Consider the following 20,436-nt stretch of genomic DNA (forward strand, 5'->3'; position numbering starts at 1 on the left):
ATCCATAACATAAACTTAATTATTATAATGTAAGATTTGTGGGGACGGTCACTTAAATTGCAATAAATATCAGTATGCAATATCCATGTGCAGCTCCATGGCCAAGCCCCTCAATCACAATCAAAATCATTCTCAGAGACGTTGTTTGTAGTTCTTAGATGTGCCCTTCACTTTCTTGTAGAGAGTTATGAGAAGTTTGACAGTACTCCCATGTCTCATGTCAGGCCAGTTAGCTTGGCCGCTTAGCATCAACAGTGGAAAAAAGGGGAGAACAATTAGACTGTCCAACGGTAACACAGCATCTCTGAAGTTCGCTCATCGTTTAATCCGTTAAATAATCCGGCTATTTCATGATTGGGCACAACAATTTCCTGGAGCATTGTCGTCACTGTGAGGTTGCCAGCCAATCCACAAAGACTGCAGTCTATGCTAAGCTCGATCTCCTGGCTAACTCTCAGCAAGAAAGCAAATACACATATTACCCTACCCACCACTTTTAGACTGGAACAAGCCAGGCCTTATCTCCCAAAATCACTACCCAACCTGAAGAAGAGTTGAGGATATTATAGCAAATGGTTAACACTTGTTGAATAAGATGTTTAACACACAGGCACATATGGGTGTAATGTTCTGGTGGTTTCTTAGGCCTTACTTTCATATTTGCATTGGAAATTATTGTCAACAGGTGTATAAAGCACACACTCACATACAGCAGGTTTTGTTGTCTTTTCCTAGATACTGAACATGCCATAGCTGTCAGCCTCCTGTGGTTGGTTGTGCTCTGCTGTCACATCATCCTTATCCTGGCCAATAAGCTTGTGTCTGGCTTCTGCTGATCCTCTTCCTGACCACCTGTTGCATCTTAGTGCCACAGGTTATCTGCAGAAGCGTGATCAGATAAGACTTAACATGGACAATTCATTGCAAGTGGAAATTCACAAAAGGAACAGATCATGCTGCTGAAATGACAAGAGTGCTTTTGATCTGCAAGGGGCTCAACTGCTTCTAACGCCTACTTCTGAACCAGCTTTTGCCTAAGGGGTAATCCCCTCGTTGTCTTTGCAAGATGTCTGTGAGAACTCTCCCTCTGGTTATCATTAATCTTGGTGGAGAGATGCTTTACATACTGGACCAACGGCTGCGAGCTCACAACACGTCTGAGGACAATTCAGAGAAAGGTAGAGGTAGTTAGAGAACTGATAAGCTTGGTAGGTGTGTATGTGTTAAGCCCCCAGTCATCCCGTCTCCTGACAAGCTGTACCTGTCAGGTGTCTGCTTACACACTCAACATGTGCATCCCATATTTCGCATGTGGAACACAGCAAATGACAAGGCTATTTTCTTTCTTTTCTTTCTAACTCGCATGCAGGAGTGTGGTCAGAAAATGACAGAAGAAGAGGTATCCATGTCATACTTTTCAGTATATGATTAGTCAGCTCCTTCTGCCCCTGTAGTGTCCACTATTACTGTAGTACTAATTACTAGAAACTGAGGTCAAATGTGATATACAGTAGTAGTTTCTAATATACTGCCCTCAATAGCCAAAACACGGTAATGTATTGGTCAAAAGTGTGATGGGGGTCTGACTGTTTGGCATTCGTTTTACCATCTAAAAAATGATTGTATCATATAAATGTCAACATTTTTGTGAAAATAGTTCAAAAAATTGTCAGAGAGACGTACAACTGGACAGCTAACTACAGTAGAAGAACCATACCCATGTGTTAGCTAGCCGGGACGATAGCCCTACTTAGCTGAAACTAAATTTGCTCACTGATTTTACTCTAATTGTAATACTGCATTAAAAAAAACATTTTGATAAACCAACATGTTGATAATTCTGTGTTTTAATTCTCATAACTGAATGATGCGGTAGCTAGGCCTAATCCAATTGTGACAGAGAAATTAGCCTAGCTAAACTGTTGCTAACAGTCACTAGCTTAGCAGAGTAGCTTTGATTTGGTGGGATTGTGCTACATTTATATAACATAGTTGAATGTATTCAATTGTAGATTTATTTCTACTAAATGTGAAGTTTAATAGTGGTAAACAGACTATATAGCGTTACACTTATTACGTACCACAGACTGGAAACAGTCAAGATAAAGGGAAAAGAAAGGTCAACACATTGTGTTTGTACACACTGTGTTTTCCCCTGTTTGAACAAAGACAGAGTGCAGATTTGCATTTTTTTGGGTCTTACGTAGGTTCTTAATTAACCTAAAAAAAACATGAAGGCATATTTGATATGCAGTTGTTTGCCAGACTGAAAACTTTTCTTTTTTACTTGAAGACGAATAGCTATAGAAACAATGCATCAGAGCTGCATTAACAAAAAACAGCCTGTCTTTTTTATTCCATATGGTGGACCAAAAAGTTTCAAGAGCAAATCCTGGTCTGAATTAACCATATTTCTTTTTGTCTATTCCCCCATTCATAGTTATGAACGACATCGTTGGGACCATGTTTAGTAAACCCTTTATGGATGAACTTCTCAAACCTCAGCAGCTGTATTCTCACAGGACACTGAAGACAGTGCTAACTCGGTTAGCGCACGCCTCCATCATGAGGCTGAACCCGGCCAGCATGGACAGGGTATGTACAAGATAAAGTAAAGCTGTTAAAGTATGAAAGTATTTTGGCTATAGGCCTGCCTGGCCCTGATATTGGCAGGTCAAGTCTTGAGGTTTTAATCTTTTAAACTGTTCAAAGTCATGTCTTCAAAGGAGCCAAGCCTCAAAGTAGACTAAGTCAACTCCTAACAGCTCATTTTTGTACCTTAAGTCAGACTCAGGTCCAAATCTTAAGTGTCCAGCTTTTATACTAGTTGCAAGTCGTCGTGGAATAACAGTTTGAGAAAGATGCGGGTAAAATTGTCAGTTAGGGAGCACAAAAGTAGTTTTGTTTGATTGCAGGTGTGTTCACATGTTCACCTTCTTTCTCTTTCCTCGTGTAGCTTTACGAGCTGATGATCATGGCGTTCAAGTATCAAGTCTTCCTTTGTCCACGGCCAAAAGATTTGCTGCTCATCTCTTACAACCACATAGATACTATCAGGGAATTCGTAAAAGACACTCCTGTGGTCGTGAACCAAGTGGACGAGACACATAGGAAGATCATTGAGGTACATTGAGAGCTCTTATTGAATTAACCTTGAATTATCATATTCCATTACTTAATGTTTCTTGTTGAATTGTCCAAATCCAAACACAGTTGTGACACATATCACCCCAGGATACAGCAGTTAATACAGTTCTGTACAGTAAGTTAGTCTAGCTGCCAGTGTTACTGTTCGTACTGTACGTACGTCTGATGTGACCTGGCTTTGTTCTTCTCGTTGTAGGTTTACTCATCGTTATCGGAAGGTGAATTCCAGCTTCTCAGACAAACACTGCTCATATTTTTTCAGGACATGCACGTTCGCGTGAGTTCTCTCCTTTTTACTCAGTCGTTCAAGTGAGATGAAAATATAACAGCTTTTTTCCAATTAGTGATTATTCTTTAATTCCCCTCCTCTTAGGTGTCACTTTTCCTCAAAAATCAAGTCCAGAATCCCAACGGACGCTTTGCCCTGCCGCCATCAGGCCCGGTGCCTCATGGGATAGACGTTCCAGGCCTTATTAGGTAGGCAGCTGACGAGCAAATATTGGGCAGCCTCTTTTTTCTAGCATCTATTCCATTAGCAACTACAAACTGAAATTTTGTGTCAAATATTGAATGGCTTGCCAGAACATTTGGTACAGACATTCAAGTACTGGATAGAGTTAAAGGCTGTTCTGACGGTAGCGGGAGATGAGAAGTCAGCGGATCGCCAAAGTGATGACAGTTCACACTTCGGGGAACATGACTTACTGTGTCATGTTCACCGAAGTGTGAACTGTTACATGAGGAAAGAGAAAGAAGGTGAATATACGCTTGTAGACATCTGATGCAATCGCAAAGGCTCCTCTGACAAGCTGACATGTCTTAATTTGAAATATTCTTATATTTGAATGTCAGATTTCTTCTGACTGCTTGTAGGAAATATCTCAATTTTCCAGAGTGTCATCATCTGCTTCCTGTTTCCACAGGACGTTTGACATTAAGGCCAGAGAAGTGAGACGGAGTGAGTTCCCCACAGGAGGAAGTTACACCAGCCCCATCAGAGAGGGATCTTTTGAGCTGCACGGAGACAGAGTCATCAGGCTGGGCATGAACATGTATGAGTGAACTGCATGCCACCACACCACACATGCTTTGACTTAACATAGTCCACTAAATGAGTGGATTAGAGCATGACTCTGCTGTGTGTTCAATGAATTAAAGGTACACTGTGAATCATCCAGAGGAGACACACACATCCAAGGCTTCCTCTGTCAAGGTAATGACAGGCCTTTTTCTTTTGCTGACTGGTAAGAGTGTCAAAAACATTTATTGTTGGATCACAAGGCTCTGCAGAAGACAGGAATGTCCTGCTTGCATTTTTCATATTTATTTATGTATATTTATTATATTGCATATAATAATTTTCCCTACGGACAGTAATATTCTGCACAATTCCTGAGGCAATAGTACACCCACATTAAGATTAATAAATCTTCTTTAAGAAAACATGATATGCATCAAGGGCCCCAGAATGTATGGAGAGGTCTGGAAGCTTTGGGAAAGATTTATACGACCTCTCTTCATCTCTAGCATGGGCAGAATATTGAGGTTCAACCAACAGCAAAACCTTAGGCTCAACTACAAAATACCACAGAAACAGAAATGTCTCGTGCTTAATGACACACCTAAATGCAAAGCAGCCCTCCTTAAGTGCCAAAGGGCTGCATTTATATAGAGCTTTTATCTAAAGCACTTTAAAATTTGCCTGTCATTCACACACACACTCACACACACACATACACACAGTGCCAGGCGCTGGTGTAACTATAGTTCAGCATCAGGAAGAATTCGGGGTTCAGTTCGATTTCACATACAAACTGTATGTTCATGTTTAGAGGAGCTCCCCTGATCAGTAATACTGATCAGCTGATATGATAATCAATAACATAACACTCAAAGGGCTGTTTTTCTGCATAACAAGTACCTTTACTTTTGACTCTTTATGTACATTTTGCTGATAATCTCATGTACCTTTACTATATAAGATTTTGAATGTATGTAGTTGAGTACTTTTACATGTGGTATTGCTACTTTTACTAAGGTAAAGGATCTGGATACTTTTTCCACCACTGCACAGTACGCTGCACTGAGACCATGTTTCTGTGCACCTCCTTCCTGCTGTAGAGAGATGACACTCCCAACCTGCTGGCCAAAGAGGAGCTGAACCTGCTGGCTCGTCTGATGGGCAGCATGAAGTCCGAGGACTTGCCCAAAGCTGAAACTGGCTTTCGGATCAATCTGTTTACTACAGACCAAGAGGAGGAGGAGGCGTGAGTGCTTTTCTTTTCTTTACTCCTCTGCATTTACAGTCAATGAAATCTCACTAGTCTGACTTTTGTTTTGGTTAACAGGGGAGCTTCAGGTGGAGCTGAGGAGTCCTTGTTTGGAGTGATAAATATTCAAGCGATGCAGGTACAGTAGGGTCCTGTAGACTGTTGTCGACCAGCTTTTAACCTGTCTGTAAGCCACTTCTAAACCTGAGAGAGGACTTGCAGCGTGTTAAAAGCACCATGCACTGTCGGACTGACATGTATTGTAATGTATCACACATCATTATTAGTAGATTAAATGTGATACTTGTAGATTATGAATATGCATATTTATTCAGGATGAACAGGCTGCAACGGAGCTGGCCCGAATTGCCGGACAGTTCGCGGAGGAGCAACCTGAAAACGCCAGCAGCAACAAAGGAGACGACCTGCTGGCCATGATGGACGACCTCTGATCCTGTTCTGTAGTTTCAGTGAGATGGTTTAAGCCAGGCATGTCCAAACTATTCCATAAAGGGCCGTGTGGCTGCAGGTTTTCGTTCCAACCAAGGAGGAGCACACCAGCTTAATTAGCTGAGCTCAGTCTTCAGCTGATAACTCAGTGATCCCTTGATGTTGATTGGCTGGCCTGGTGTGCTCCTCCTTGGTTGGAACGAAAACCTGCAGCCACACGGCCCTTTATGGAATAGTTTGGACATGCCTGGTTTAAGCTGTACTGCCTAACTCTGGTTGATGCCACACTCTTTATCTCAGGTAAAATCACGTTATTTGTCACTGTGAGCGTCTATTGTATTGTTGAAGTATGCAGTTGTTGATGTTCTACACTTGGTTGTTTAACATTGAAGTAGATATATGTGACTTTATTCTGTAGCACATATGTGCTGACTGACATGAGACAGACTGATAGAGAAGTATTACATGAATGGACTACAACTTGTAAAACTGCTATATTTGATCTTTTTTTTCTATATAATAATTTTATGTTTTCAATAAAGCATTTATTCATATTTTTGTGTTTATGTTCTGCTTTTTACATTATGTAAGAGTAAATGCCATCATTCTGATGCTGAGGTCTTGATAGGATTCCAGGAGACTCTGGATTTATTATTATTTATTTGATTTAATTGATTGAATGATTTCATCGTTATTCTTTCATTTTTAAGATGATTAAATGTAGACATAGCTCTTTTCATCTTTAATTTTGATCTGCTTTTATCTATCAATTTAGATTTAGATCTGTTTTTATGCAACTGGCCCTGCTCTGGGGTCCGGAGATTAAGGCAAATATGGTGCATACGTACATGCAGAAAATATCGCATTAAGAAACATGCTGTGTGCAGATACACTGACATGACAAATGTATGATCGTTTAATCCCTTGTATTTGATTCTAAGTTATTATTTTAAACTTTGCTGCATAAATGAATGTATATAAATGTATGGGAATGTATACATCACATACAATGACAACAGCAGATGAATATAGTTGTAGTTGGAGGATATATGGTCTTCTTTTGCATCTGCAATATTCAGGGATTTTAAAGATTGCAATATTTAGGGTAAACCAACCTGTATATGATGATGATGATATATTTTTTTCTGGAGCAGCCTGCAGAGGGCGGTGTTGTTTCATGTTGACGTAAATCTGCGTCGCAAAGCGAAACGTCATCACGCTGCACTTCCTCGTTCGGGCTTGTTGCGGGAAAACCAACTTGCTGGTGATATCTTTGAACGTTTTATCGCCACCTGTAAAGACTGTGAGGGGTTTTCACATGAAACAAGGTTTTAACTAACGCAGGTAAATCAAACACACCATACATGTAAGAGTAACCGTGTAATATGTGTCGACAGGCTTTGTCGCCCTTAATTGCTAAAGCTAACAGTGGAGCTAATTTAACCTCTGTAAGTGTTTGACAATGACACTGGTCACATTTTGAGAAAAGGATTCATAAGTGAAATTATGTGCATCCTCCAGGAGCCCGTTTCTTTCACGCCCTCGTTGAATTTTTTTCTCGTCTTCAGTTTTTCAAGATGAACCGTCATGTTGTTTTGGACTGTTACAGGTTAATTCTGTGGCTAATTTCACTGCCTAATTAATGTCAGGCCCACAATCAGCCATATATCGGTAGTAAACGTGTTTTCGATTGATAGCAATGTTGCTTTTTAGGACTAGTATTAGTCCATATCAATAATTTATCTGTGTATCTGCTTGGAAATCTCCTGCAAGATGATAAGCGGTCCTGCCAGTCTGTTGAGGTGTGAGGGACGGCTCTTAAAAATACTAATATCTTCTATATGCTAAGGTTTTTTCTGAGAGAATTTCTCAGAGTAATAACATCTTGCCTTATTTCTGTGTTGAGCTGTCTTGAACTGAAGTTTGACTCCTACAATCACTGCTGAGTCTCTTAATACGTGCTCCACCAGTAATTGTGCATGTCCAAAATGCTGACTGACACTTAATTAGTGTTTAAATGCAGGTGTGCTTAGGTCTTTGGCTATATGTGAAAGTGACAGCAGGTAGTTGTACAATACAGTAAAGCTGCTCAGGATGCTGTCAGCTGCAGGTGGCTGAGTACAGAGAAGAAAGTGAGGACCGTTTTCAGTTGATGAAGGTAATTCCTTAAAATAACTAAAAGTTATTAAAACTTAAAATTATTACCGCAGTTTGACAGGGGACACTTCTCAGCTCTAAGTAGAAATTGTTTTGATAAGTTTTTATTTTTTCTCAGTTTTTGGTTTCTGTTTATTTCATTTTTACTTTAATGACCATAGGTCCAGAATCAGTGGAATCAGTTTTCACATATAGGTAACAAGGCTTAGTTCAAAGTGTCAGCAGTTTAACACATAAACAGATATCACTCTGTAGGCAAACATCAATAAAATAAAAGATTTTACAGTAAATAACAAAAATGAATCGTATGGCAGTAGCTAACTTCTTCCTGTTTGTGGAGTTTCAGAATTCATGGAGTCACAGGGAAATGAATCCTCGCCGTCGGGCCCAGTTCAATCTGAAGTCATCAGCTCCATCCGCGAGCGTGCAATCGCAGAGAACAGCATGGTGGTCCTGCTGCAGGGCCTGCAGGGAGAGGTGACCACGGTGGACCTGAAGAACGAGAGCACGGCGCGGGGCCGCGTGGTCAGCGTGGACGCTTTCATGAACGTACGTCTGGAGGATGTGTTGTACCGGGACAGACGGGGTCAGCTCACCAAGCTGCAGGACCTGTTTATCACAGGCAGGAACGTTCGCTACGTTCACATCCCAGATCACATAGACATAATGAAGACCATACAGAGCCAGCTCGCCAGGATCCAGAGAGTCCACAACTTTGCTAGTCATGGAGGAGGCAGAAATGAGTACACCAAGAAAAATAAATGACACTTTTTTTTTTTTTTAATAGAAGGATACAAAACTCAGTTGAGTACTGCTAGTACAAGGAAAAGACTAGTCCAAAAATACTTGGAGATGACAAGCAATTTTTCTATTCATTTCTCAGATTTGAGGACAAGTTTCATGCTTTAGATCAGCTGTTTACAACCTGAGGGGTCACAAAATGATTCAAGGGATAAAAACAAAAGTCAGTTATACACAAACACATTGTTTTTCTGACATTTTGTTTCTTCTTTTGTTGTGAAATGACTTTCATGTCAGGCCTCCAAAAGTCATTTAAATGAAACAATATTCGAAGGAAAAACGTGACTCTTTGGTTGAACTGCTCATAACTCGAGTGCACACGAAGGCCACGATGTGATGAGGGCTCTGAAGTTTACACTGATTCATTTTTTAAGGGGTTGCCAATATAACTGACCCATTATGGATTATTATGAGTTATTATTAATTAATCTAATTATTTTTCTTGATTGATTAATCTTTGTCTACATAATGTTACAACAATGTGAAAACTACCATTACACTTTCCCCGAGGCAAATGACGTTTTCAAATATCTAAAACCCAAACATCTGCAATGATATGAAACAGAAAAGCAGTAAAGACCGACGTTTGAAACCAGAGAATGACTGAAACGATGAGTCGATAATAAGAACAGCTGGCGATTAATTTTCTGACTCTTTCTTAATGATGTTTACTGATGTGGACATTTTACTGCTGAAAAATTCAATTCTCTGTGTCATGTAGACACTTTCTAGTTTGTCTTTGTCGGTGATATTGGCCCATTCCTTCAGACGGTCCCTTGTTGGGAACCACTGTGTATTTTTGTTTTGGCATTTGGGTTTGAGGTTTGTAATTTACTTAAACTAACGGTCCTCAATTTCCTTAGAAGTAGGAACAATATTTTGAAACGGGAGTTATGAATATAGATTCTTACAATTAACTCAGAAACCTCTCTGTCCCAGCACATAACTGCTGTATTAAAATTAAATAGAACATATTGCAATTAACAGTGGGTGCAGGTGTGGCCCAGAGTGTTGTTCCTCCTCAGTATTCCTGGCATGCACCACAAAGCCCATCTGTGTGTCTGTGAAACCAGCCCAAAGTTAATAACTGCCTATATGCAGGAAAACATTAGTCATGATCAGTGCCAGTCTGGTGGAGGGAAAAACAAGCAGTCATGTTTCCACAGCTTCCACCCCACAAACATCTCCGCTGCATGCATCAGTGAGCTGTCACTCTCCCCTGTGACATCCAGCCGGGCAGGATGGGACTCTGCTCAGCCAATGGAAACGAGCAGATCGGGTGAAAGGAAGACACTGTTTCGCTTGGAAACTGCCGTCCCAGTGTTCTCTCGATACACAAATACGATTTGGGAATTTAAGGAATTTGCAAAGCGATGTTATTCTTACTCAGTGTCAGGAAGAGGACAGGCCTGACATAACACAGGCGGAGGCAGCCGCTGCAGATAAACCCTGCTCTGTAGATGGATGGGAGTGCTTTCACCAGCCATATCATTTAAACTGAAATGCTGCAGTAAATTAAGAGCAATATGCACGCAGGAATGTCCCTCGGTGGTTGGATCATTGTTTTGGCTGTGGCCTCAGTATGTTTTTAGGGACATATTTTTCTCTTGGCTGCTTTAAAACCAACCTTGAGAGCGTCTGAATGACAGCAGCCCACATAATGACCGCTTACTGCTTCGCTAAAAACACGACCAAGTGCCACATCAACACTCACTAAACTCAGAATAGCACTTTACAGAGGCTCGACCGCATAAACAATTCTTTTACAATACATGACATGACCTGGTTTATCCGGAACCTAAGTAAAACTAGTATTATCTGCAAAATGTACTTAAAGCATCAAAAGTACTAGTAGTAAAAGTACAATTCTGGGGTATTTGTACTTCGTGTTCTAGTTTAAGTGACTTGATGCTCCTGCTCTGCTACATTTACTTGACAGCTTTACTTAAATGTTCACTTTACAGATTAAGATTAGTCATTATTTTTTTATAAAATAAATGTCAAACTAATGAAATATAGCACTTTGTTAAAGATTAAACCAGTGTTTCTCTACCTTTTTGGCCTGTGAGCCCTTTAAGAACATTTAAGATGTGTCTGAGTTGTTTTCAGTTCAGTTTTCTCTTCTGAACTTTTCATGTTTTCATTTAAATGATACTGAAGTTAGAAGAATTTCCAATATTTCACAACAAACGAGAAAAGGCTTAAAAACTGAAAGCAGATTTGTGTAACTGAACTTCTTTTTTCTTCTTTCCTCCATTGTTCATCTCATGACCCCTCAGCTTTATCTTGTGACCCTCAGGAGGGGCCTGACCCCTACGTTGGGAACCACTGGACTAAATTATCTTAATATATATAAAGTAAAAATAAAAACTAGTTAAATCTCCATCAATTAGTTATAACAATCTACTGGAGTTACTTATAATAACAGCAATTAAAAACTGGACAACTGAATATAAACTTCATATAATAATTGTACTTAATTACAATACAGGAGTAAATGTACTTGATTACTTTCCACCAAACAACAGCACCTATGGGCCACTCCACTGTTTTCTTTTTAAACTCTTCTTCCCTCGACACTGAGATTAAAATACAAAGAGCTCAATTAATCCACGAGGCACAGCGGCCTGTGCCCATAGCAGCCCGACGAGCTATTTCCTGTTCCACCCTCCTGGCTTAGCAGTGAACAGACCTCACTGTGGTGCGTTTGTGGCCGGCAGAGGAGAACTCACCTCCCTCCGGTCAGCAGTGAGGCTCATCTGCACAGAGGCAGGATAACTCCAGTAAAGGGGGATTTCTATGAAAGTGAGGACTCTGCATTTTGGGGCTTTTATTTTGGAGTCAGATGCCAGTGGTGCCTTCACTTATCTCTCAGGAAAAGGAAACACCTCCTCCTCAGTATGAGTGAGGACTGCTCGTGGCTGGTCCTCCTCCTCTGAAGGATGACAGGGAGTGGATCGTAGTGGAGTGCTGCTCCCTCTCCGGCAGTCCAGCAGCTACATCAGCTCCTCCTGCAACCCCTCGCTGCGTCTCTGTCCACATTATGGGATCCTATCCAAGTGTTTTGTGACAGACCAGGTCCAGATCTGCATCTGAACCCTTTGCTTCTCAGTGGAAACTTTGTGTTCGTCAAACCTGTGCAGCTGATCCAGGACCGAGGTGAGTGATGGTCTGACTTCACGTAATCTTGTGTTTTATCATTTACTCTTCAGTTAAATTTGATTTTCATGTAAGTCAGGTGTTTATTGCACATTACAGGGACTTTCTGTCAGGAAAACTGGCTGTCAGACCTTTATACAAACTCAGATTTTTAAACATTTTCACAAGGATCTTCCCAAATATACTGCAGTTACTCTGCTGTCTGGCAATAAACACGGCAACAAACTAGTTTATTAGCAGGGCCTGCACCATGTTCGGTACAATGCCACAGACCGTAAAATTCTTTATTGGTGCAGTAGCTACAGTTCACCCCAAATCATCAACACCTTGAATATAAACTCACAGAGAAAACGCAGCTTGTTTCATGAATTTTTATGCGTTCTTCTTTAATTCACTTTCTCCTGTGCTGGATGAGACTGGTTTTTAACATCAGCTCCCTGCCTGAGAGACTGCAAACATCAGTGGAAGCGTTGACTACTGTAAAATAACAAGTCTTATTTTCAAATGTTTCAGGTTTCATCTTTTGTCTTAAATGGGATTATCTAAGCAGGAAGCGTTGGAGGGCTGAACGGGAGTGCACTTTACAGGGTTACATAAACAGCTACAGCTGCCGGGCTTTGCATGTGTGTAGTTAAGTCAAGAAGTTATTGGACTTGTCTGGAAACGTTAGGTGTTAAATCTGTCTGCCGGAGACTGCGGCTACATAAAATGGACATTTGTCTCCCTTTGGTATACGTGTTGTGCTTCCAGCTCGGACAAACTTCACCACAAACTGCCTGTCGTGAAGTTCTGTGGAGCTCCACATAAAAATATATGTATGGTTTTATCCTGCAAGTGAGAAAACAGAAGAGTGTGGGTGTGCTTCTGCATTAGTGTTGTTTATATAAATACTTGACTGTGGCACTGCAAAAAGCCTGATTAAGTCATAAATCCTTTATTAAAAAAAGGGGAAAAGACCTGCCAGACTGTTTCCCAAATTAATCAACGTGTTTGAAGAAGTTTCAAGTAATTAGTGTCTGGATCTTAAACCATGAGAGAGTGAGAAGAGCACGAGAATCAAGAAAAATCTAATTAGATTTTGCATTGAAACGAGGTGCATTTAATTTCAAACAAGTAGAAAATATTCTTACAGCACCAGCAGACTGTTCCTCTTTACAGAGCGTTAGAAGCAATGATTGATACCATTCTCTGAATGTGAAGCTGCAACCAGTTAGCTTAGCTTAGCACAATGAAAGGAAATGAGGGGAAACAGTTAGCCTGGCTCTGTCCAATGGTAACAAAATCCACCTACAAGCACCAGTTAAGCTCTTTTTAATGAACATATCTTGTTAAACAAGCAATATTTTGCAGTTTGATGGGTTGTTACATGCCGAGCTAGTTCTTGGTCAGAGCAACTGCCTGGCAACTACTGCAAGAAATATTTTGTCACAAAACCCCCGTTAAACAACAGATTATTGTTTTTACATGAACACGGTTTGACATGTTAATTAGTGAGTTCTAGAGATGTTTTTTTTTTTTTTTTTAACCTCTGGACACAGCCAAGCTGGCTGTTTGCAGTCTTTATGCTAAGCTAAGCTAACTGGCTGCTGCCTAATATTTAGTGAGGGGCATCAATCGTCTCGTCTAACTCTCGAAAAAAAAGAAAATATATCCCAAAATGTCAAACCATTCCTTTAAAACTCATTTTAGAGATAACACGACCTGTTACGGGTCTGACGAACAGTCTGATCGGCCTCATATACCCACGGGGTGTAAAGGCCAGTCTGAAATTAAAACAAACACTGGTTGACTTTACACCAGCTCAACCGAAAACAAAATTGCCCACTTATGTTGTTAAGGTCTAGGGGCTGCAAATGGAGGGTGCAGATGGAGTCATGCGTGTTCTGTCTGTGAGCTAAATGCCGAGCAGAAGGCAGCGCCGGTGGAGACCCATCAGTTCCCATGAGTCAGTGGACCCTGAGTCAGCCACCAAAGCCCTATCGCTGTAACTGCCCCCCAAACAAAATAGAAAAAGAAAGCCTTTGAGAGCGTACAGGCTCTGCCAAAAGTGACCAGGATAAAGATCAGGGTGGGAGAGACTCGAGCTCCCAGTGGCAGCGACTGGAGCAGGGGCATGATTTCGTTCTCCCTGGAGAGAAAGCGCCAGAAAGAAAAACAGTGGGCTCCCACGCACACTGTTGTTGTAATGACAGGGAATGTGAGGGGGTGGGAAATATCAGTCATCATGTTTACATCAAGCTTTACTGTAACCGTGGGACCATCTGCGACCCGGTTTCATACCAAATCTCCCACTTCAGCCTCAGTCTCTCACAGTCCTGAAGGATTGGTTCACCCAAATGACAAAAAACAACATGTTTAGGGACTATTTTTTCAGTGGAAAGTAGTTCCAGTGAGGTCTGTGGATTATCCAGAATAACCAGCGGCATTGTTTCTGGAAAGACGTTACTGTTAGCGCTGACCACACGGTCCGGACTGAAATATCTCTAAGGAATCGGCAAAGGAAGTTGGTACAAACAGTCATGTTCCCCACAGGAGATTTGATGAGCTGACTGATTCCCTCACTGCTCCTGTAGCGCCACCATCAGATCAAAATGTTTTATTATCCAATGAAATACCTGAAAGTCTACTTGATGGATTGTCATAAAATTATGTTGAGACGTTCCTGGTTGCCAGTGGATGAATCCTGATGACTGTGGTGATCCAGCGTCTTTATCTCTTGCATAGGGTTGCCCAAAGTGTGGCCCGTGGACCAAAGTTGGGTCACAGTCAGGTTTGATTTGGCCCGCCAGATTTTCTTAGCAAAGGTTAAATAAAATTAGTTGTAATTAGCTGTTACAATGCAATAGGTGTTTACTTGTGCCCCACCATCAAGTGTCAGTTTTGGCCCTCCAAAGGAAAATGTTTGGGCCTCCCTGTTCTAGCGCCACCATGAGGTTGACATTTGTGGTTTTAAGTAAAATGCTTTGACATCCACTGGACAGATCACCATGAAATTTAGCACATTGGTGCCTTAACGATTTGTACAATACCTGCGGAACCAAAGACACGCTCATCAGCCTCATTTTCATTTTGTGTTTAGCGCTAATTAGCAAACATTAGCATGCTAACGTGCATTATTAAGGATACCACTGCTGCTATCCACACTGATGGTGAACAAAGTAAATCAGTACATCAGTATGTTAGCGTTGTTATTGGGGTTGTTTTTGCAGGCTGTCTACAGTGAATCAACTTTATACTAACAGGAAATCATACGTCAATACTTGCACTGATGCACATCAGTCAGACCATGACTGTGGAATGTCACAACCAATTAAACTTCACAAACACACATTTATCAAAATGTTTTTCTCTCCAAATAGTTATAGCTTGTTTTCTGAGGTGTCTCTGGAGCTGTTTTACCATGTGGGACACAAGAAATTTGCCTTTTTTAGTATCCATACTGACTTTTTTTTAGTACATGATTGAGCATTTATTTAAAGATTACCAACATTTACAAGTACAATATTACAGAAATTCTTATTATTCATTATATTATGTATTAACAGAAAAGCTGAACACCAGCAGAGGTGATAAATAATAAGACATTAGTTACTCATAAACCCTTCATAAAAAGGGCCTTTCCATCATTCAAAACTCAGACACAGATATTTCAAATTAAAGTCAATAAAAACATACTTTGTAATAACAGTTTTTTATGAGCTGGAGTTTCTCCCAGTGGACGTATGATTCAGTTTAAGGGAACATGTGAAATCTGTTGTGTCACTTTTTCTGTGGGAAAGAATAAAAAAAAACATTTCCTGGATGCCGGAAAAGAGCCTCCTCAGGCACTGATGTCATAAATATAAACATCCCTATCAGACTCAGAGGGCCCCACGGAGTCCTGCCCGCAGGCCTGAGTGTAAAACACTTACGAGGAACACAATGTCCGCGTCTCCTGACCTCTGACACTGGTTTAGATCACAGGAATGATGGGTGGGAACACATTTTGTCAGGGTTTTGGCATCTGTTGGAGCTCGGACTTCCCCAGTGGCTTTAAAAGTGACAGTATTTGTTCCTCCATCAAAGAATATTAAATCAGATGGAAACATTAATCCTAAACCAACTGTCTGCTGGTGTTTTTCTTGTGACAGGATCTGCTGTTGGTGGACGGTCCAGCAGTTTAGGGTGTAAAAGAAGCAGTCGTGGAGATGGTGGCTATTTGAACCCGCAGTGAATCAGGATGGAGCCTGTTAAGAGAGATATGGAGCTGCTCAGTAACAGCATGGCGACCTACGCTCACATCAAAGGTAAAAACTCAGTGTAACTGTGGTTCCTGACCCGGCGCTCACCAATGGGTCGCCATATGAAATAAGATTTCAAAAATTTCTAAATTTCCTAGCACAAAATGTTGTTTTTCCAACTTTGATCTTTGATCTTTCTTGTTTTTCTTTTCTAGTTTTACTTCTTCAGGCCACTTTCATGTCCGTGCATCAAATATAAAGCTACTGCCAGCAGCCAGTTAGCTTATCTTAGCACAAAGATTAAAAACTAAACTGACAACAACACTTGTAAAGTTCACTAACTAACACATTGCAGCTTGTTTGTTTTATCTGTATAAGAACTGGAGTTAATCTCTAGACAGAGTCAAGATAGCTATTTCCACTTATTTCCAGTCTTTATGCTAACCAAAGCTAACCACATACTGGATGTTGCTAACTGAGTGAGAAAGTGAATAAGCATATTTCCAAAAATGAGTAATCGCTCCTTTAAATTCATACCCGTCTATAAGAAAAAGGTCAAAAACAAAACATTAGTTGATTCCAGTCTTTATGCTAAGCTAAGCTAACTGGCTGCTTGCATAGTAGCTTCATATTTAAGATAAGACATGAGAGATCTGTCAATGTTCTCCTCTAACTCTCGGCTAGAGAGCGAATAAGCGTGTTCATAATGAAACTGTGTGAAAAGGTGAAAAAAATTAAAATTAGTATGAAGTGAGGGGTCAGAAGATTTGCTTCAGTTACAGCAGAAGATTGCTTCATGTTAAAGGAACAGTTCACAGTTTTCTTTCAAAGGCTGATTGTTCGCTGAAATTGCTCCTCCGGTTATGTCCAGACAGCTCTCCTCCAACGGGTGAAGAGATAAAAACTGCTGGTCACGATCACTGCAGATCTCAACAGAAAACTTTTCTTTCATGCTTTGTGAATTCATTTCGCTGTCTGGTCTGAATCTGGTCCAGGGACTTCGGTGTCCTGTTTTCTTTGGCTCACACCACTGCTGCACTCTGACAGTGGATCTGCTCACATTGCTGAATTTCTGTTGCTCAAAAATTTTAGGCTAAATGACAGAGAGCACCGATTTTGGTCTGTTTCTGGTCAGGCAAACACATCATTTAGTATCAATACATTCATGTAAAAGTCCTGCATTCAAACCCTATCAAAGTAAAAGTATAGAAGTATTATCAGCAAATTGCATTCTGGAGAAAAATGGCTGCTGTGAGTGGTGTGTTATGATATGTGACATTATTAGACTGTTATTACTGATGCAACTACACACACCAGTAGGTAACTGGTTACAGCCAATTTCAACTGCTTTATATAATTTTAGGTAGTTTAGTGTACACCAACATGGGGGTCAGACCCCTCCAAAGGGTCACAAGACATATTTGAGGGGTCTTTTGATTATTAAGATCGTGAGAAACAAGAAAAACTAAAACAATTGATTCATTTTTTAGCTTGTTTCTGTGAAACATTGGATATTTTTGTGCCTCAGTTATTTAAAAAAACAAGGGAAATTTCTCTGTGGTGGATCTGAAAACAACTTTTTCAAGGCAAAAACGTTTAAATCATTAACAAGGCATTTTATTTTATGAGCTTATTATATGTTTTTTTAATGTAAAATGTTAATCTGAAAATTAACACGTAATTATAGCTGTCAGACAACTGTAGTGAAGTAAAAAGTACAATATTTCCCTGTGAAACGTAGTGGAGCTAAAGTAGAAAGTAGCATAAACACACTTTTTTACATGATTACATGAGTTTACTTTCTGTTTCCTCACAGCAAACCCAGAGAGCTTCGCCCTCTACTTCATGATGGGCGTCTGCTTCGGGCTTCTCATGGCGCTGTGCCTCCTGGTGGCAGGCATCGCCTGCAGGACTCGCCGCCGCCCCAGGCCTCCCCCTTCCCCCGAGAGGAGACAGCTGAAGGAGTCCAGCGAGGAAGAGGAGGATGAGAGTATCGCAGAGGAGGATGTGGAAGAGGCGGAGATTCCTAAAATGACAGTGGGGCCCATGAGCGATCGCAGCAGCCAGTCGAACGGTACTCTGAGGAGCGTGAACGTGTTCGCGTCAGCTGAGGAGCTGGAGAAGGCCCGACGCCTGGAGGAGAGGGAGCGAATCGTCAGGGAGATCTGGAGGAACGGGCAGCCGGACATCCTGGTCACAGGGACGGGGACTATTGGACGAGTGCATTACCACTAACGGACGCTTTGACTGTGCCCTGAAAATCCACCTTACTGACTGCACAGAGCAGGAGATACACTGTGCATTGGGTAGAAATCTGCATCATGACAACCCAAAGTGTTCAGTATTAATAGAAGGGACTGTATGAAAAAGATTCAGGTGATGAGGGGGGCTGGAAATAATGCTGGTTTTTACCCAGTCTACCATCTTAGTTTAGCATGTCAACATTTGCTAAATAGCATAAAAAGTCCAGCTGAGGCTGATGTCATCAGTTGCGCAGATGTTTATTCATAAAACAAAGAACTGGATTAATTAAAAAGCACAAGATGAAACGGCAGCAAAGTGATTACTCTTCATCCTAAGTGGGAACCAAATTTCATGGCAATCCATCCAATAATTGTTGAGACACCATTTTTTGTGCCGTCCATATAGTAGATGCTGAGTTATTTTACTGGGTAAGTGAAAGCTTAGACCTGCTAGAGGCACTAAAAGAGTCAGGAGGCCATCAAAGTCTGTAGGAGTCATCCTCTGGGGACCATGAGTGTCGGGACAAAACTTCAAAGGCGATGCATCAAATGGTTGCTGAGATGTTTCAGTCTGGACCAAAAGTCAGTCCAGCCTACTTTTAGCTCAAAGGAAAATGACAATAGTCCCCCTTTTCTGAGCCCCTTGCCCCATAATTACTTTCCTACAGCCCATAAACAAATAATGCATTATAAAGTAAGTAATTATATGAATAAATACAGACAAAACATGCAATACATCCACGATATTTTCAAACATTTCAATACATCTTTAAACCTCAGCTCAGTGTTATAGATGTTATTTCATTTTGCTTTTTCTCACGCCTGTTCGTACCGACTGAAAAGTGTAAAAAAAAAAAAACAGTCTTTAGTTAAAGTTAGTTAAAGTCCTACAAAAACTGCTGGAATAAAACGAAAAAACAAATCCAATCAAGAAACTGTCTCATTGTGAAAAGAAGCGAAAAATATCATGACGTAATAATGAGCTGAGTTGTAAAATTTTCAATTATTTCAACATTTCAATATGGTTGTCTGTATTTATATGTTTGATTATTTATTTCTTAATGTCTTATTTGTTAATTTAATATTGTGCACTTTTGTCCTCCATAGATTATATCATATCACTTGTGACATAAGACATTTTGAATCCATCATATCTGGCTTCATCTGTATTTTACCATATCATTACAATGAGGATAATTAAAACTTAAACCACTTTTTAAACCAACAAGTGGGCATTTATTTATTATTGGTTAACAGTCAGATTATTTGTGTCAAACTATCCACTTATTTGCTTTCTTGTAGAGAATCAGATCAGACAATCGCTAACGCCTGTTTGTTTTTTTATTAGCTGTAGCTATTAAAAGGTTAGCAACATTAGCTAAGCACGAACACTGGGAACAGGTAGAACCAGCTAGCCTGGCTGTGGCCAAAGGTAAACCACCAACACTTGTGAGGTTGCCAGGAAACCTCTAATGCTCCAGGAAGTCACTGGTCCCACCCAAGAAATAGTCAGGGCCCTGTAGAACAACAAATATCACAGTTTTAAGTAATTTTCAAGCAAAAATGCAAAACATTCCCTAGTTGCAGCCTCTCAAATGTTCAAAACTTGCTTATTTCTTTGTCCTATATGACAGTAAATTGAATGTGTTTGGATCTTGGATGTAAGACTATTATATTTACATTGATACAAAGGAGAAAAACAGCAAATCTTCACATTTGAATCAGATTGTTCATTCAATTTGCTAAATTACGTATTTTCTGTAAACCAACTAATCGTTTAATCTACAAATCATTTGAGCTCTTGGAACATACTACCCTGGGCTTTGGAACATTATGACTTCTCACTTATTTTGATTTTCAAGCCAAACAATCATTAGAGAAAATAATCTGTGTATTAGTCAGAGAGGACATCAGTAATTAGTTGCAGCTGCAGTGTCAAACTGCTCCCAGAGGAAGTTTTGAGGTGGTTAATCTTAGCAGAGAAGTCGT

General features: G+C 40.4%; 3 protein-coding genes across 7 annotated transcripts; all 3 read left to right on the forward strand.

Annotated features, from left to right (window-relative positions):
• The first annotated feature begins 1,066 nt into the window (after positions 1-1,066).
• oscp1a (organic solute carrier partner 1a) lies at positions 1,067-5,869 on the forward strand. The gene is made up of 10 exons (XM_041955792.1): positions 1,067-1,178; positions 2,441-2,595; positions 2,957-3,124; positions 3,344-3,424; positions 3,521-3,624; positions 4,071-4,199; positions 4,306-4,370; positions 5,273-5,414; positions 5,496-5,556; positions 5,753-5,869. Exons 1-10 carry the CDS (start codon positions 1,067-1,069, stop codon positions 5,867-5,869), a joined length of 1,134 nt encoding a protein of 377 aa, XP_041811726.1.
• Positions 5,870-7,091: 1,222 nt separating this feature from the next.
• lsm10 (LSM10, U7 small nuclear RNA associated) lies at positions 7,092-10,768 on the forward strand. Of its 5 annotated transcripts, XM_041955680.1 has the most exons (3): positions 7,114-7,211; positions 7,978-8,025; positions 8,365-10,768. In XM_041955680.1, the coding sequence occupies exon 3, from the start codon at positions 8,376-8,378 to the stop codon at positions 8,787-8,789; it is 414 nt and encodes a 137-aa protein (XP_041811614.1). In that variant the 5' UTR covers positions 7,114-7,211; positions 7,978-8,025; positions 8,365-8,375; the 3' UTR covers positions 8,790-10,768. The 5 variants fall into 5 exon arrangements, with proteins under 5 accessions (XP_041811611.1, XP_041811610.1, XP_041811614.1 ...); XM_041955677.1 differs by lacking the exon at positions 7,978-8,025 and having other exon boundaries at positions 7,092-7,211; XM_041955676.1 differs by lacking the exon at positions 7,978-8,025 and having other exon boundaries at positions 7,092-7,211; positions 8,371-10,768.
• A 779-nt stretch (positions 10,769-11,547) lies between these two features.
• On the forward strand, positions 11,548-19,334 carry eva1bb (eva-1 homolog Bb (C. elegans)). Its single transcript, XM_041954920.1, has 3 exons — positions 11,548-11,984; positions 16,115-16,270; positions 18,021-19,334. Exons 2-3 carry the CDS (start codon positions 16,204-16,206, stop codon positions 18,437-18,439), a joined length of 486 nt encoding a protein of 161 aa, XP_041810854.1. The 5' UTR covers positions 11,548-11,984; positions 16,115-16,203; the 3' UTR covers positions 18,440-19,334.
• The last annotated feature ends 1,102 nt before the right edge of the window (positions 19,335-20,436 follow it).

This window comes from Chelmon rostratus, chromosome 16, assembly GCF_017976325.1.
Source record: "Chelmon rostratus isolate fCheRos1 chromosome 16, fCheRos1.pri, whole genome shotgun sequence".
Lineage (NCBI taxonomy): Eukaryota > Metazoa > Chordata > Actinopteri > Chaetodontiformes > Chaetodontidae > Chelmon > Chelmon rostratus.